The sequence below is a fragment of the Prunus persica genome, chromosome G6 (genome assembly GCF_000346465.2).
Source record: "Prunus persica cultivar Lovell chromosome G6, Prunus_persica_NCBIv2, whole genome shotgun sequence".
Classification (NCBI taxonomy): domain Eukaryota; kingdom Viridiplantae; phylum Streptophyta; class Magnoliopsida; order Rosales; family Rosaceae; genus Prunus; species Prunus persica.
The window spans coordinates 2692711-2711978 of NC_034014.1; the positions used below are offsets into that span (position 1 = coordinate 2692711).

General features: G+C 36.0%; 1 protein-coding gene across 3 annotated transcripts; it reads right to left on the minus strand.

Annotated features, from left to right (window-relative positions):
• Positions 7902–13075, minus strand: LOC18773564 (uncharacterized protein At4g26450). 3 transcript variants are annotated; one of them, XM_020565973.1, is made up of 5 exons: positions 10613–13075; positions 10175–10364; positions 9916–9970; positions 8742–8834; positions 7902–8435 (listed from the first exon to the last, which is right to left on the minus strand). In XM_020565973.1, exons 1-4 carry the CDS (start codon positions 12565–12567, stop codon positions 8779–8781), a joined length of 2256 nt encoding a protein of 751 aa, XP_020421562.1. In that variant the 5' UTR covers positions 12568–13075; the 3' UTR covers positions 7902–8435; positions 8742–8778. The 3 variants fall into 3 exon arrangements, with proteins under 3 accessions (XP_020421562.1, XP_020421561.1, XP_007207138.1); XM_020565972.1 differs by lacking the exon at positions 7902–8435 and having other exon boundaries at positions 8453–8834; XM_007207076.2 differs by lacking the exon at positions 7902–8435 and having other exon boundaries at positions 8453–8834; positions 9892–9970.

Consider the following 19268-nt stretch of genomic DNA (forward strand, 5'->3'; position numbering starts at 1 on the left):
AGGAGAGTCATGTCGGTTAACGGCTAGTTTTTCTCATTGATGTTATTGGATTAGATTCGGAGAAACTATGATGATTGAAATGAGTTATAGAAAAGTTATTTTTAGGAATAATTTTCTCCAAATCATTTTAGCCTTTCGAGAGGGTCACGTTGAAATAACTGTTACCAATTGAAAACCCAAAAGAAAAAGAAAAAAGATTACCTATTTGTTGTTCAAAAGCTGTAAAAGTAATTTTCTTTTAATCAGTTACAAATATTAAGAAATGAATATCTAAACTTTGTTCCAAGTAAGAAATGGCTGCCGACCAAAATTCTTTTCTTTTATATCAAACTGATGAAAACAAAAAAGTATTGTGTAACAATGATGAATATGCTATGCTTTATGACCCAAATAATAAGAACAAAAATAATAAAATCCTTTGTATGTATCTGAATATTACACATGAGACATGCCAGAGGGTAATATTTGTTACTCGTATTAATCCAACTGTCCACCTCTCCACCAGCAAAAACGAACAAAATCGTACGTCTCTCCAAGTAATAAGCTATATATATATTGTTGGGAAGTATTAAGCTATATTTTGTTACTCAAATCAACACAACAAACTTTATTGGATTGAAAATTTTAATAAACTATTTAAAAAAATACTTCTACAAAGGACTAAGAATAAGGCTAAGCAACTATAATTAGGGATGACAACAATGGTTTGGGGCCGGATATAGCAAATACCATCTTTGTCCTCGCTCCCCATCCCTCCGTACTCTGTAAAATAATTTCGGGGAATTCTCGTCCCCATCGGGGTACCTCCCAAACCCGCCCCAAATCGCTGGTTTTTTATTAAAAAATATTTATTATATATTATATCACTTAAATTTCATCTTAAATTATCATTCAACTCAATTACATTCAATTGTATTATAAAATTCAACTCAACAACTCAAAATAATCTCAATTCAATTTGACAAAACTAAATAAATATTATGTTATAATCATACATGGCTATATTATATTATATATTGATTAAAAATAAATACATCGCTTATCGGGTCGGGTATGGAGATTACAGTACCAAATTCGGGGATTCCAGTACCTGCTCCCGATTTTCCCCTGAAATCTCCCCCGGTTAGGGTTGGGGACCTGATAGAGAGCCAGCCCAACCGAAATTTATGTTATCTCTAACTATAATAGACTAATCACAGCTAAGTATCGAACCTAAAATTTCTTCTAACCAGATAAAAATCACTATTTCCGAACCAAAAATAATTGGTTAATAAAATTACGATTCATTCAAACTAGAATTGTGCATTGAAGGTAAAATAAGTTGTTCAATATCCCAAGTATGCAATGTCTTGTCTAACAACTCAATTCTCATGTGAAAATAAGAATTCCGGTTTCGTTATATATCCGATGGTCCATAAATTTTTGTTTGTTTATTAATAAAAAAATGCATCAAAGCCTGTTTCTGGGGCACAGCAACGAGTTGTTTTCTGGAAACATTCATGCACCACTCCAAAGGGCACATGAAAACAAAAAAACATGGGACATTTTCTAACAAGTGATGTGCTCCCAAGTCATGTACTCTAATTTTTGGGAATTAAATATTTGAAATTTTGGGCTAAAAATGTGTAAATAATGGGTTTTTGAAACTCTCACAATCTATCTTTGTCGATGTAAATATAAAGACATAAATCCCACAAATCCAATGTCTGAAAAAGCACTAAATTACTATTATTTTTAAAAACAATCTAAAAAATTAAAAGTTAGAGGTGTGGTGACAAAAACAAAGTGCAAAAAAAAAAAAAACCTCCTAAAGCTAATAACTTTTGCCAATATTATCAATCACTGTTCTCCCTGTGTGTGGGTGGAGTGCTGTATGAGTCTATGTCATATTAGTAGCTAGCTAGCACATGTAACATGTTTCTTCTTCCTCTACCTTTTTTCCTTTTGGTTTCTAAAAATTAGTGGCTAAACATTTATAACGTGGACAACAATTATCTACGTCAGGGCTCGTTTAGTTGGCGGATTGAACTTATTGGAATGAATTTTTCATGTCTAATTTCATGAGATGGGAATGGAGTATACTCATTCCCATGTTTGGAAACGTTAGGAAATGATGATATAGAAATATCATTTTATCTCATTCGTATGTTTGGTTTGAGTAGTATTAGAAATGAAAATTTGTTCAAATTTCCAACAATACTAGGACCAAACATCAGAATAGGACCAAACACCCCAAGGAATAGAAACATAGGAATGAAAAATTCTTTTTTTTAAAAAAAAATTACAAAGAAAGAAATACAATGTGTTTTTCTAAGGTTAAACACATGGTATTTTAAAAATGGAATAGGGTTAAATTAGTCATAAAAATTTACATGAAATGTTTTCCCAAGTGAGGGGAAATTTTTTCTCAAGCTCAGTCAAGGCTATGAAATTCCTCCTACATGGGAAGTCCATACCTATGAGTCCATAACTGCATTCCCAAGAGTGCACTTACTAAACATGGGAATGCAATTTCAAACTCATTCCCAATCTCCTAAATCTTGAACCAAAGAGGCCCTAGATGTTTTTTTTTAATTATTATTAATTATTAATTTATTATTTTTATTTTATATAAAAAGAAAACAACTACAACCGGAAACCACGAAGGCACGCATGCCCAAACAAATCAAAATAAAAAGAATCAAACAATTCATAGGCAATCCATGCTCCCACAAACGCAACGGAGAAAGGCCATGGCCTAAACTAGCTAAAGGATCAGTAGTGAAATTGGCTTCCCTAAAAACGTGTTTAAAATAAACTTCTTCACAAGACGAAGTCAGCAGCTAAATATCTTGAAGTAACAGCATAATACCCCAAGGAATAGAAACTGCCTTGTTTATGCGGTCGATAACGACTTTAGATTCCACTAAGAGTGTTGCTATTTTCATATACATATCCTAGTTTTTCACCCATGATTTAATGAAAGTGTATAAATGGTAAATCTATCTATCATGTGTGGATGGTTGACTGACTTTTTCTTACGAGTTTCTGGGGTGGAATGAGTCAATTTTTAATGAATGAGATGAGATAATTTCCACTAAATGAGGTGGACTCCCTAAGATATATATATATATATATATATATGTGTAGACGAAACATTTTCTGACTTTATTGGTAGGTTTAGTGAGATTGCTAATGCATCGTTTACCCTAGGTGAAAGTATTCCTTAGTCAAAGTTGGTTAATTGCAATTCAAGAAATTAAATATTTGAATGCTTTGAAACTTCAAGAGCTAATAGGATTTCTGAAAACCTATTAAATATATAAAAGACCAAGAGTGTAGTTTGTAAAATTGTAAAATATGGTGAAGTTGCGCATGATAACACCCCATCAATGAAGATGAGTTATTTTTCTTTGTTGAACAGTTTTAGACGAACGCTTAGGTCTAAAAGGAACTTCGTAGGTAAGAACTTTGAAAAAATATGAAATACCAGAAATCTTTAAGTTTCAAGGAAGTTGTAAAGTGTTATATATGAATGTCGAGGATATGGTCACATTGCTTCTGCATGTGAGTTAGTTTCGTGCTGTTAATGAGAAGACAAGACAATTGACGAAAGTGACATGGTTAGAGATGGATTTGACGAGAAAGTGGTCGTTTCCTTCCAGTGAGAGAGGGGATGGAACCTGGCATGGCTTCCTAACCATTTTCAGATTCATATGAACGCAGGAAAATCGACCATTTGCATCAAAGTTAGGTGGAAGATTGCCAAGATTGCAACCAGGACCAAAATTAAAGACCAATTCATTTAATTATTACGTTTTTTTTTTTGGATATCTGTTATTTTCAATACTCACCCAGACTTTGTGAAAATAGAGTAATCTTGCTGGCTTGAAAACAGATAATTAGACCATCCATACAGCTATGGCTAGCTAGCTAGCTCCTGCTACCCAATTGCTGGAAGGCTTTTTCTCAATAGGGAAAGCAATTGGTAGAAAAGGACAATTATATTAGACAATAATCCATAGTGATCTTTGTAAGGGGTAAGGGGTTAGGGGCAAGCTTTTCTGAGTAGATCCATTCGGTGAGTTGTTCATAAAGTCTAGCTATGTGGTTTTTAAGGTTGGGCCAAATATTAGGTCAGATGGTGAAAGCATTTTCTTTGTAAGGGGTTTGCTTTTTTCTTCTAATTTTAATTCAAAAGAAAAAAAAAAAGGCTCTATTAAACTTTTTCTACACATCCTCACTAAAATTCCTTTCTTTTGACAAACAATATATAAAGTCTTACGTCAAAAACTTATCAAATATAATATATAATGAGTTGCTTCTTTTTTGGACGGATATAATAAGTAATTTCACGACTAATAGAATCGAGACATTACACATATCCGATTATGTTGGTATTGATATTAAAATTATATTAATAGTGGGTCATTGATGTGTCTCTCTGACATTTTAATAACTTTCATATTCCTTGACCATAGCAAGATCAAAAGTCTCCCTTTCTCACTCTCGAAAACTCACCGGTTGGGCAAAAATTTCAACTCATCTTTGATTGGCTCTTGGCTTGAACTTACCCTTTTCAAGATTGGACAAAACCTTAAAACCCATGTTCAATTCTCAAATCTAGGTTGACAGTGAATGGAAAAAGTTGTAAAAGGCCTTTAAATTTTATCTCACTGAGTCACTGTAGATTTGTTGTCGTATATAATTGAAGGCACTATCATATTTTTGTACCTAAAAACTTGGTACATTTGTTACATATATATAGTATATGTTTGAGCTAAGCTAGGTTGGCATTTGTTGTCGGCAATAACCAAATTCGGTTTATATTTTCTCTGCCAACGTATCACAGCTAGGTTAGGCGGCCCCATAATCCCATTTTGAGTTGATGTCGGCAAAGGTGCTCCATTGTATTTAAGCCTGTAGCTTAACAAGAAAAACATAACACACCTATTTCAAATAATAGGCCTGCCTAGAACACATCCTGTTTTTTTTTTTTTTTTTGCATCATATTAATTTCTTGAGTAATATGTTGTGTAAGGCGTATTATAGGTGTTTAAATATGATGATCTTTTTAACTTGTTAGTTTTGATGTACAATCTAATAATATAGCACGTTAGACGATTAGATGAGATAAATAGTTACAAAAAGCGAGTGAGCATTGTGAGAATGTAAAGGTAAAGAGTCCCATATTAGAAAGTTGAGAACTTAGGAAGGACTTATAAGGAGTTGAGTTACTCCCTCCATTGCCAATTGATTTTGGGGTGGAACCTCAACTTCCTTCATGGTATCAGAGCGGGTTGCCCACGTGTGAAAGCCCAACGGCCACACGTGCTACACGTTACCCAAAATGTGTTGTCCATGTGTTAGGTTTGAAAATTCGCCACACGTGCGGGGGCGTGTGAGAATGTGAAGGTAAATAGTTTTACATTGGAAAGTTAAAAGACATAGCAATGGCTTATAAGGAGTTGAGCTACTCCCCCCATTGCCAATTAGTTTTGGGATGAAATCTCAACTTCCTTCAAGCATTACTAATATAATGATTGTTAGAGAATATACGCTCCTGAAAATAGATGGTTAAGTGAGTGGAACTATATATAAAGTAGAATTGTTCCTTCCAATTGTTGTTTATTCATGGAGAACAATTTTACTATCACTATTTTTAAATGGTGATGAGCATAACCATCGGATGAATTGTTATTGGATGAGTTTAACTTTTAAATTCGTACATAAAGTAGATTCAATCATACTCATCTAACGAGAATTAACATCACTACAAATGATGAGTGGTGAGCCAAAAAAAAATGATTTCTTACAATTTGGTGGGTATGAAGATTAACAATTCTAGTTACCCATTGGAGAGAGTTTTACATATTTACTGTTTCACTGGAGTAAATTGAAATTGATTAGAAGAGAAAAGGTGATTAGGCAGTAAAATCAAGAAAATTAGAACGAAAATGGAAAGCGATGGAACGGTTTAGATGTCTGGTGTTAATTCCAATCAAGTGGGTCCCGCAACACATAAGGGTATGATTATATATTTTTGGACGTTATAAAATAGGCCACGTGTACTTTGTTTAACGTTGTCTGGCTGTCGGACGACTCGGACCCCCTTCTCGCATCCGATCCAGCTCCCACATGACATGGGCCAGCAAGTACAAACGACGTCGTATAAGGTAGCTTCTATTTCTCTGCTTTTGAAATGAAAGTGAAATGGTCTATGTGGAAAAGCTTAAAAAAAACAAAAATCAAAGTCAGCAAACTAATAATTAATAAATCAAAATAATTAATCAAAAGGAGAGATAATTAATTAATTATTTATTTATTTCCCCCCTTTGAAGTAGTGGAGGAAATTGTGGGAAACACAAACACAATGAAGAATATTAAGTCATTATCAAAAGTGGTCTTTTAACGTAATGATGCAAGTATTTTTTTCCCCTCCATGACAAGAAATAGTTCAGGCCACGCCTGCCATTGGAAACTTGACAAGGACCTGCAATTATGCCCTCTTCTATATATATATGATCTTATCCTTCTCCAAATTTACAACTTAATTTACTACAAAATGTTACACAAAGCCAAGTTGCTCTAACCCTAATCCAGAGGTCCTTTGACGCCGATCAATCCGCCGGATCGAAGAATTTCGACCACGCCACTCCTATTTGGGGGAGAAAACTTGCCCATACTTGTGTTTCACATATAACCCCGTGTAACACTCTCACAAGATATACCAAGCGTGAAACACAGTTTTCATACAGACTGATGTGGACAAGTTTTTTATCAATTTGGAGAGAGATATGGATGGTTGTTTGTGGCTGCCTTTATTCAAATTGGAGATCTAAATTTGACAGTTATATAATAATATTTTACGTCATCATGCATGAATGAAGCCATAGCTTTACTACCATACCATGCCATATCATACCATACCATACCATCCCATCCCCCATCTGATCATAACAGTGAATTGCGGAAGCAAGTACTGTGTACCATATATCCGTACAAATTTTGACTCTCAAACAGAATTTCATGTCCTTCACCATGATGGCTGTCCACACCATAATTTACTTTATCTTATTATTTAATGAATTTTCAGTTTTTTTTTGTTTGTTTGCATGGCTATTAGAAATGAAAATATCTACAATTCTAAAAAGGGAAAAACAAATATCAGTTCAAGAAAGGAAACTTGTGTTAGATAATCAAGTTAATTGTATTCATCATTTTCTGAAAATCACAGTTTGACAAAGTTCCTACTTCCCCGAGAGAGGAAATTATTTTCCTTTATTTTATATCTTCTAAGTCCAATGCCATGGAATGTCCAAGTTTCAATTTGGTTTTTCATTTTTGGGTTAAATAATATGGAATTATTGGACAAACCACATGTACCAACAAAAATAATGAGAGATATTTTGCACATTTTTCCAACTCTGCTTTTATCCACTGAAAACTGCGATGCAAATGCCAATGCCATGCATGTTGCTGGTTTGGGAAGAAGGAAACCAATCTCCTTCTCCAAGCATCAAACACCAGCTACAAGGATATGGAAGCTGAGAAAAGAGTGCCATGAAAAGTTATTATGTATGCCAAATGATGGATCTTTCTAATTCTTTTTTGTCCAAGCCGACTAACCAAAATAATATTGAATAGAATTTTTCAGATGGACCAAAAATTTGAGCTCCAACAGCAACCTTATATGTGAATTTCATAAACTCTCTTTCTAGGGACTTTCAGGCATGTGAACTTGAGGAAGCAGTATCAGTCATTCATCATAGCAGTTCTCATCCATTCTCAAGCAACTCACACCTCTAGATTTTATTATATTCAAAGGCCAATTCTTTATTGAAAAAGCAAAATTTTCAAATTGAAAACCAAAGGAAATGTAAGAAATAAGATAAAGGCATGATGTAGTCTATCTCTCTATGTGCTCCATATCAAGATGACAGAATGAGATATTTCTCCAAAGAAGTTGTGGAATCTGTCCACTCAAGGACAGCATGTTCAGTTGAGCAGGCTTGTAGCTTCTCTAGAAAACACAATGAAATTTGGGTTCTTGAAAGAACTAGAGGAAATGAAAGTTCAAGGAACACTTTTTCTTATAGGGTTATCAAACACCAATGCAACAATAGAGACTCTCCCATCACAACTCAAAACAAGTCGTGCAAACCTTTTACAAATTATCTTGACAACGAATCCATTTGAACAAAGGAAAAATATGAAGATTTGAAGATTTGCAAACAAACTAGTTTATCTGGGCTAAAACCCTAATATGCGGGGAGTTGAAATGGTTAAGATCCCAGTAGTCATATAACGGACTTCCAATCACCACAATATCATGGATTATCTGTCTTCAATATTTACTATGTAATATTACTCTCTGTGTGTAACACCTAACCTTAGCATCATTTGTATATGTTAAGTCAGCGACGAAAGAAGGTACCAAATGAGTTCAACCATTTCTGCCAATCAATATGAACAAAGTGTAAGATCTATGTGTTAAGTCACTGAGGAACCGAAAACAGCAAGTAACAGATGGCAACCACTACTGCCAATCAACATGATTAACATGTTTCATGTAAGAACAAGGTGTAACAGAGAATTAAAATCATTCAACATCCTTAAACATCCTACAAGAGGAAGAGATTTACTTGCACCCTTAATAAGTGAAAAAAAGGAAAAAAAAAAAAATCAATCAAAGCAAGGTTGCCACTTAATAGAGCTAGTGATAGGACAAAAGAACCCACAATGACCAACACTAAGCATACCGAGTTATACATCTGAGAAATTTTATGATTGGCTGGATCAAAAGGGCTTCTCATATTCCTGCGGGGTTGGCTGCTCCCAGGGCCTCAAAAAGGCTGCATAAGTAATTTAAGAAGTATTGTTAGACAAGCAAAATAAAGGATTGGAGAAATAGTATAAAGTTGAAGAGCCAAAAATACCATTAAAGGTAAATGCATCACACAACAAATTGCAATAATTACGCTTCCTAATTTTTTAAGATAGTGAAAACCCATAAATCAGTACTTCTTCATATCCGTGTTGCAAAATTTGCGGCAACCCAGGACTTTTCTCAGACAAAAAAGGTCGTATTCACACTAATCAATAACCCCTACCTTTCAGTCATTTTGCGTAAAAGCTTCCTCATTTCGAACTCTACTACATGGTTGCTATACTATAATGATAAAAACCTAGTAGCCATTTTCCTTTAAATTACTACTAGCAACCTAACATTTAAATATCCATATGTGTTTTATGTAACTAACTCATGGGTAATATTTTTGAGTTTCTTCAACGAATTTTAAATGGAACTGAAACAACTTTACCGAGGTTTAATTGTTATACCTGCACCCCTATCAGATTTGAGAAAATCTACAGATAAATAATGGTAGACAAAATTGTTTTCCTATGAAAAGAAGTTTCGTGCTTTAATCAACCGGATTCTGTGTTCGTCCAGAAGGTTGCAAAACTGAAGGAAAGAGTATAAAAGCAAACATATATTACAGACTATTAGTTACCTCAAGCAACTCATTCTAGTTTTTCTCATTTTAATTTAGGTTCTTTTGGAGCAAAACTTGTTCAAGTTACATCTAGCATCACTAATTTACAATTCCCATCTCATATTCATGTCCGGTGCAACATATTCAAACACATATAACGAGTTGAAAGGTACAGCTTAGGTTACTTATTGAGCATTTCCTTTGCTTCCACCCATTCTAGGATGACCAAAAGCTGTCAAAATTGATTAAATATATGGAAATCTGTGCACTAACTTGCTGGTAGTTGGTACAAGGCATGTAATAGCTAAAAGCACACTACCATATAAATGTTCTAACACACACACCCACACCCACACCAATAATCCAAACATCACTCAGACAGAACTTGACATTTGAGATTCATTAGAAAACAAACCAGTGTATTAAAAATGTGGCATACTTAATGGTATTTCTCCAAGAGCCATATATATTGCATCATCGTCGGCAAGAGTCTCCTGAAACAATCAGCCAAATAAAAAGAGAAACATCAGTTGTTTAACGTGTGAGACATATGCTTATAGCAATGCATTTCCATCACAAGACATAAGCCAAATGGGAACAATTATGATGCGTATAGATGTATAAATTCAAGTAATTCATTTATATGCATTTCAGATCAAATAACCACCAGGCATTATGCATTGAATTAATGACAGTACCTCTCCATTATGAAGGCCAATTTCGTTATGCATTGAATTAAGATCCTCTGGTACTGAAGAACAATTTGGGAAATCGTTTCCCAGCAATTCCGAGATCATAAGTCCATAACCATCTTGAACATCAGGGATATCACTAGTATTCTGTGCATGGTTAGGAAAGCCCTCCAGAGGAGTAAATTCAGTCTGTGGCCTGTATATTGAAACAAAATTAGATCAAAAAGAAAAATACATGACAAAGAAACTAGGAAAAAAAAACAGACTAACAAAGAAAAAACTATCAGCTGCAGTTCACAAAGCACTTAAATCTAAATGGAGAGGGCCAAACTGACTATTCTACAACGTTTTTTCTTTTATGGGAAGCAAGGTTTTACTATATTATTATCCAAATAGAAAATCATATCAATTTCATGAAGTTGAATGCTAATAGGATAAACTTACTTTCTTTCTGCATCATTGAAGGCTTTGTTTTCTTGGATAGAGTCATTTTCTAAATCAATGACTTCAATCTCTTTAACATCGACAGTGTGTCTACTGTTCTCACCAGACACATTGGAGTTATTCATTGATAAGTCAACATCAACAGGAGCTACTTTTTTCTTCATTCCAGAATTAGCCCGATAATCTATTATAGGATCAGTATCACGATTCTCATGTGCATCACAAACCTGCATGAGATTAAGGTCGCAGATCTTGAATGAATTCTGAAAAGGCTTCTTTTCTGGCACGAACTCGATGCAGGCTTCACCTCCATCTTTTTGGGATTGGGATTCATTCATCACCGAGCTCTCCTGATCAACAGCTATAATCAATTTCTCACCAGAACCGTTTTCTTCCAGTGAATTTACTTTCTTTTCACTCAAGTTTGAAAGCCCAAAACAATCATCTGCCTCTGTAACCATGTAAGGAAGCCATTGTCTTGGTTTTTTGGCTTCCTCCAGCTGATCATGTTCTTCCAAAACCCTTTTCTCACCCCTTTCCTTAACTACAAAGCTGGAACTCCTAAGCCCTACAGGTCCCTGAGTTGATTCTTGCACATTTACAAAAGCTCTACCTGGCAAAGACTGGGACCTTGCATATCTGTCCTGCTCAATACTACCATATTCAGGACCTGATTCTACCAAATTTTCAGCAGAATGACTGGACTGAGCTTTAGAAGTTTCAGGGTTGAGACAATTATCATAATGAGTTTTATCTAATAGTGTGGTACCTAAAGAAACATCAACAGAACCATTTTTAACTAAAGCTTGACGTTCTTTGTGTTCGACGCCAGCGTCAGAGGTGGTCCCCTCTTGGGTATTTGGAAGTGGATCATCAACCTTTGGACCCCTATGCGTCAATGATGAGCGGATTCTAGTGGGCACCTTGGCAAATTTGCAGAGTGTTAGCAAGTCAGTCCCATTCTTGCCTGAGGAATCACCCTCACCCTCAGCTTCTGCAGCACCAAGCTGCATCAGTAAGTTCTCCGAAACACCTTGTTTCTCAGTTTCCTCATTGTTGGCACAATCTTGATCCTTCATCTCTTTATCCGATACCTTGGCAGGTTCCTCACCAACTTCATCAGTTTCATTTGGACCATCTTTCCAAGGTCCAGAAGAACTTGGTTTTGAACTCATATCATCATCTGGGTATTGGCCCTTGTTCAATTTAGATTCCGAATCCACTGCATCCTCACTCTTGGGCCTCAACTCGCTTGGACTGGAGTTTTGTTGCAATGCATTATTACCAGCATCTTTACTGAGCTTCTGCTCCTCATGGTGTCCAGAAACAGAACCTTCATCACCCTCCCTATCAGAGGAAGCCCTACTATGTCTATCCGAGAATGAACCACTCCTGCCATAGTCTCGTCCCCAATCCGAGCCATAACCACCCCGATATGATCCAGCCCCATTTCTCCTCTTTCCCTTGAAATGATTCCTTGTGTTGCTGCTAAATTCATCAACACCAAACCTTCCCCTTCTTGACCCTCCATCCGAAACCGAATTCCCCAACCGAGCAAGAGCCGAAGTCCGGCCTTCTGATGCAATTTGTAAATGGTCAGCCTCCTGAAACTCCCCCACTTGCTTCTTTAAACTAGTGTTCTGCCATTTGGCGGAGAGGGCATTCGGAGGCAGCAGCCCCTGAGATACCAAATACTCAGCGGCAAGGCGCCCCGCTTCCATAAAGATGTCGCCTTTGCGGGGCGGAGCTGGAGGCGGAGGCGGCGGAGCTGGAGGTGGCTGGAAAGATTTGGGGCGGCCAAAACCGCGATTGAAGTTTCGGTGTTCGGAGCTGTAAAAGCTATGGCCCCTCAGAGAAGTCTCTGGGGAGATCCGAGAATTGGGAGCCATGCCCATCCCCATACCCATGGAATTGGACCTGTACCCATTTCCAGGATTGCGATGCCGGGCATGCATATTTTATTTGTGGATTATAATACAAATGAAAGATGAATTCTTAGAAAATTAAGCTACAAATTCAGTGCATCGCCGAAAAGAGTGTTCTTGTGGGTTTCAGGTACCTTGCAATTCAGAATTGAGCTCAAATGAGGTTACCCACCTACCAACAGCTGTTCATCCAAAGCGTAACCCCTAAAAATTGCCTCTCTTTGTTTCGATCTTTCTAAATTTTCATACCAAAGATTCGAAATTCAAAATTTACAAGAACAGATTTGTCTCTCGGGAGGAACAGCTGAAATTCTGACCTTACTTTCTAGATTTTGGAAAATCGAATTTGATTCGATCCAAACAGCTCCCAAATTCGTATCACGGAGTTTTCAATTGCAGATCCACCTCAAATTCCCAATCTCAATCTGAGAATCCTAGCTCTCTCCATTTTCCCCCTTTTGCAATGAAATGGAGGCCGAGCTTGTTTATCAGTCAATTTTTTGGTGATCAGCAGAGCAGGTTTGATTTTTAGTTATTTACTTTTAGGAAGAAAGTGAATAAAGGATGAAAATTAAATTATATAATCCGTAATTGCCTCTACGTCACCTCCGCACTACCGTCATTTTAACCATTTTCTTTAAATACGACGCTGCAGATATTCGTCTCAGATAACTTTATTTTTAACATTTTACCAGAAAACAAATTTGAATTTTCAACGGCCCAAAACCAGCCCATACCATATCACTAGTTTTTGAAAAGGAATAAAACCCAAAAGAAAAGCCCACCCACTTGCCAAGCCTGCTAATTTAAAATAGTAGGAAAAAAATTATTTAATATCTACTATTTTAGACTATTGTTTGTACTATAAAACAAAAAAATTAAGTATGTTTTTATCTTCATGTACTAGCATTTTGAGAGGTGAGGTTCATTATGTCCCTGGTGTTTTTTTTTTTAATTTTCATTAATAAAATTCACCCGTTGAGTTTTCAATAAGTTGTAAGTACCTAAAAAAAACTTAGTCCACGCTATTTTTAAATCTTGGGTCCGTATAGATAAACACACAAATTTCACTAGAAATCAAAGTCCTAGTGATACTAGGACTTTGATTTCGAAAGTTGAATCCTAGTGGAGCAAACTCCATATTTAATTTCATTATTCTATTTGTTGTTTAAAATACAACTACTAATTGAAGTAATTAAAAAAGACTAACATATTACTTAATTACATATATTAAATTAAAGAAGTGGGCTAAAAAACAAAAGTAAAGAAACTAATTTCATACTTAATTTTTTTTTTTAAAGAAAAATTTGTCCCGACAAATGTTCGTCAGCAAAGATTTATGCCGGCGAAATATCCCAGATTAAAATTTCATTTTAAAAAGTATAGCCGCATGGCTATACTATTTATATAGACAAAAAGAAAGACGCCCTAGTGTCACGTGTCAAAACAGTAAAGCCGGCCGGCTATACTGTTTGTTAAAAAAAAATTAGGAAAACCTGTAAAGCCGCACGGCTATACTATTTCTTAAAAAATTTCAAAAACAATCTAGTATAGCTGGTTGGCTATACTATATATAAATATATAAAAACCGGCTCAGCGCCTAGGTGCCACGCGTCAAACAAGTAGAGCCATACGACTATACTATTTTTAAAGCAAGTAAGAAGAATTGGGTATAGCCAGACAGCTATACTTATTTTATTTTTATTCAATAATATGTGAGAATTATGCGTGTAATGGTTAAGTAATATGTATTTAAATTAATCAAAAGGTTAGTCTTGGGCCTTGGGCCTTGGGGCTCTTGGGCTCTATGATTTAAATTAACCCCGACTAGTTAATTAATTATTTGAATTATTTTTAAAATACAAATATCATATAATGTTTTTGTTTGCTTGAGTTTGTCCTGTAAATTCGCAGAGAACATTCATATCATCATTCTTGTATAGCCGCATAGATAAACATACAAATTTCACTAGAAATCAAAGCCCTAGTGCTAGGACTTTGATTTAGAAAGTTGTATCCTAGTGGAGCAAACGTCATATTTGAAGAGATTTTCTATTTAAACCTCACACTTCTCTTTGTTCACCCCAATACTTAAATAATTAAGTTGTAAGTTTTATTATTGTGTAAAAAGACGAAAAAGGTCATCCAACTTAATACTTAACCCTAGTACATCTTTACACACACCCCACCACTCTTCATATTAAGTTTTAGAAAAATACAAACTCTTCTACATTATATTGCCAGAGACGTAGAACATTGATGAGCATGCCTCTTTAAAATCTACATGGGAGCTAATGGAAAGACTGGTTGATTCTTTGGCTGTAATGATCTTATTCTCTTCCCTTTGTTGATTGCTTTTTTTTTTTTTTTTTAATACCTAATGTTTTGGTAAAGCTGTTCTCTTTCTCTAGAAAACATTAAATTTCAGATTTGGGTTTGTTTGTGTTTTTTTTTTTGCTATGAACAGTAATATTATTATCACTTCTAGAATTCCAGTATGCATCTAAAATCATAATCCTACTGCTGCTGCTTCAATGGTTGGGTTATTTTTCTTGTTGCTTTTCCACTCTGATAAAAGCTTCAATGTATTCTCCATTGATGACCGATCAGATGGCCTACTCCTAGTGCAAAGTGTAGCAACCTCAAGTACTAGTTTTATCTCCTCTCGCATAGGAACGTTTGTACCAACTTCATTCTTATTGTAAATTTCTCTCATAACAACTTCCCTTGACTTGCTTTGTATGCTTGCTCCTAAATTCGTCAACCTGCCATTGCTTAAAATTTCCAACATGATCTCCCCAAAGCTGTATACATTCCTCCTCTAAGGGTAGTTTGTGGGGTTTAAATAGAAAATTTCTTTTCTTTCTTATTTTTTCAGTTTGGGGTGTATTTAAGGGTAGTTTGGGAAGATAGTGGGGTTTTCTTAGAAATTGTGAAATTTTAAATTAAAAATTAGGGTGAACTTAGAACATGGGGTGAACTAAGAGAAGTGTGGGCTTTAAATAGAAAATCTCTATTTAATTTCATTATTCTATTTGTTGTTTAAAATATAATTACTAATTAAAGTAATTAAAAAAGGCTAACATATTACTTAATTACATATATTAATTTAAAGAAGTAGGCTAAAAAAACAAAAGTAAAGAAACTAATGTTATATTGTTAATTTTTTTTTTAAAAAAAAAGAGAAATCTGTCCCGACGAATGTTCTTCGGCAAAGGTCTATGTCGGCGAAATTTCCCAGATTAAATTTTAATTTTAAATAATATAGCTGCACAGAGATACTATTTATATATACTCTTGTCAAGGGGTTTACTAGATTTACTAGTGAATTATAACACGTAGCCAAACTTGATTTATGGACCATCTTATCACTATTGATATTGACAAGTAAAATAGTATTTTGAATTTGGTGAGCTTTAAGGTTTGTCAAGTAGCCAATCTTGATTTATGGACTATCTTATCACTGTTAAATAACCAGCTTACAAAACCTGGTGGGCTTTAAGGTTTGTCAAGTTGTATAACTTTTGGAATTGTAGGTAGAGAAGTATAGGCATGCTTCAAAGGATTTGGTTTTAAAGGGAAAACAAACTGGTTTCAAGAAAATAGGTTCTTATTTTCACTATCTTTCAGAAGTATCTGTGAAAGGGCAAATCTCGATACTATATATACTCAATATTGATCGGCATCACAATTTCATGTTTCTCATTGCACTACGAAGGAAAATAAAACTTACCCCACGGAGAAACAGGATCCTCCTATCTGAACCAGTTATGTTACCTCCTAGCGCCTTCACAAAAAGCCTAAATAACTCAGGATGGCCTCCATATGTAGCCCCAGTAATCATATTTCGATCAACAACATAGGACAATGCTTAATTACAGAGCATGGAAAAGACCAATTGACAGTGGTCAACTGATGTAATGAGGCTAAAGAAAACGATTTTCATTAAAAATAGAAAAAGGAAAAGGCAAAAGAAGCAGAGGTGGGTGACCTGGTGAGCAGGAGAAAGTTGATGAATGGTTGTGCGACAGATATCACCAACTTTCTTGCCAGGACAGACGGCATCAACAGACACTCCATATTCCTGCAGTGCTTAAAATGGAACCATCGCCTCGTAGTCTTCCACGTAGTCCCCCAATACCAACAACACCCTGCGTTCGCCTTTCGCCTTTCGCCATTTTCTTGGTATTTGAGAGAGAGGGAGGGAGAGAGAGAATTTGGTTGGACTAAACTCTCATATGGACAAAGGAATAGAATATGTTAAATGTAAAGCCGCTCGGCTATAGTATATAAATAGAATATCAAATAGTATAATTGCGCGGCAATACTCTATAAGTTGAATATCTAACAGTATAGCCACGCGGCTGGACTCTATAAATGGCATGTGTTGAAGAGTATAGCCGAATATAAACAGAATATTCTAAACGTATAGCCGGCCGGCTATATTCTAAAAATAGAATATGTTAACAGTATAGCCGTTCGGCTATACTATTTAAACAGAATATTTTCAACTGTACCACGCTCCCAGCCACCACCATCTTCTTCGTCATTGTCATCATCGTCGTAAAATTCCGAAGAATTATTGTCTGATCCCAAAATTGGATGAAATTCTGAAGAGTTGTGGGAGAAATTCATAACAGGGTTTGTTGTTGTTGTCTTGCTGATAGTAACACTCGTTAGGTCTCCAAATTGGCGGTGGCGTGCTACAAAGCCCTCCTATTTTCCCTACCAGTATACACCGCGTTTCAACTTTTTCACCATTGATGATCCTAGCGGCCGCCTAGTGACCGCCTAGACTGCCTAGCCTGCCTAGCGACCCCCTAGCGCCTACCGCTAGCCTAGTGACCGCCTAGCAACCGCCTAGCCCACCTAGCCCGCCTAGTGCCCGCCTAAACCACCTAGCAACCGCCTAGACCGCTTAGTGCCCGCCTAGCGACCGCCTAGACCGCCTAGCGACCGCCTAGACCGCCTAGCCCTAGCCTAGCTGGCCTAGCGCCCGCCCAGGCCATTTATTCCGTAATATTAACAATATGAGTGAGTGTGTTCAAGGATTTAACTTGCAAAGAAGATTTCCGAACAACAACAGATAACCCAGAGAAGTTTCATGGAGTTATCACAATGGTGGCTCTTGGCCAAGTAAGTCTCATGGAGATGGTGTTATCACAATGTGCTATTTGCATTAGCTCTTTATCTTTTCTGTTCTTTTTGTTCATGTCTTGTTTTGATTTGTCTCTGTTACGTGCTATGTTTATTCATTTTAGCACCTCTCGTAGTCATTTTCAACATTAAAGTATAAAGGTTTTTGCTTAAATATCGGTGGCTCAGGGCTGGTTTGGTTAGTTTCCGTTGATTTGTAAATCTTTCGGATAATGTCCCCTGTTTCTATTTGCTTGATATTACAATTTGCAGTTCTCTTATTCTACTTGAAGCCTAGTGCTACTTCTATTTGACTGAGACCTTTCAATTACATTTCATGAACATTAGTACCCACTTTATGTGAGTAGGCTAGTTATTGTTTTTATTTAGTAAACTAGGCTACAAGCACTACTTACCTGACGTGGTATCTTTTATTTTAAACATCTTTATTTGCTGATTGTAACCACTTTTTCAATCGAAATCTTGGGTATATAAATGTTGTGGGATACATTTCTGAATGTAATTTGGGAAAGCGTGCCAAATGGTTGTGCTATTCATGATATTTTGATGCTTGTTCATAGAATTCTGACTTATGTGTTTGTTCTAAAACAATTGGTTAATGTTGTTGCCTCTGTCTTGTAGCACTGCTGTGCATGTATCAAGACGGGGAGGCCTCAGACTGCTAAGAGAGCAATTGAACAGGTGGAGCAGCGGCTCTCAAAAGACAGGTGGCCAGAATACTATGACGGCATGGCAGGGAGATATGCCAGGAAGTAAGCGAGGAAGTACCAGACCTGGAGCATCTCAGGATATCTGGTAGCTAAACTGATGATCGAGAACCCAGCCAATCTTTCACTAATCCCTCTTGAAGAGGAAAAGAAGATAGCCAAGCCAAGGCTCACCCGCTCCGCTTCCTTTTGAGTCAAACCAGTGGCAGCAGCATACATGATGCATTACAGGTATATGAGATTTCTCTTTACCCATGAATGCCGGAGGGAAACTAGCTGATTAAGCTGATTGAGTTGCAGTTTTGTGATTCATTAACATGATTTGCTAGTATGCTACTGAGATATACAGCCCCTGCATTTTCCTTTTCAGTTTCTTAATATCTGGTTTTGAATAGTAAATGGTCTATAGGCATTTTGGAAAGTATTGCAACATGGCCGTTGTTCTGCTTACCAATTATTTGGCTAAGTATTTCAAGCTTTTATGGTGGGAATTTGCCTCCTATTTTCCTGCCAAATTCAGTTTGATAAGTGTGCAAATATTTTTCTTTGTGTTGTTTATAAAATTATTTTTACAAATGTGCCAAATTGTGATTTGGGAAATAAGTAATGTGAGAAACAATATATATTCAAAAGGCTTGTAGCTCAAGTGGTTAAGACAAGTTCAGATTTGTTTTCCTCTCAATATATAGACAAGGGCAAAAATAACAATATATAATGACTCTTAAAAGACCTCGACCCTCAAGTTCAGATTTGAACGAGTGTCAAAGTCTGTACTTTTACTCTTTGGCAGCTGATTATGGCTTTGAGCCCAATGCTCTTGACCCTGTATGTTCTTTATTCTTCAGGTGATTTCTTTCTGTAACATTA

Coding starts and splice junctions, on each gene's coding strand:
- LOC18773564 (XM_020565973.1), bottom strand. CDS start 12,567: ATGCATGCCCGGCATCGCAATCCTGGAAATGGGTACAGGTCCAATTCC. Junction 9,971..10,174: donor TTGGCCTTCATAATGGAGAG/GTACTGTCATTA, acceptor TGATTGTTTCAG/GAGACTCTTGCCGACGATGA. Junction 8,835..9,915: donor TCTTGGAGAAATACCATTAA/GTATGCCACATT, acceptor TTACTTATGCAG/CCTTTTTGAGGCCCTGGGAG.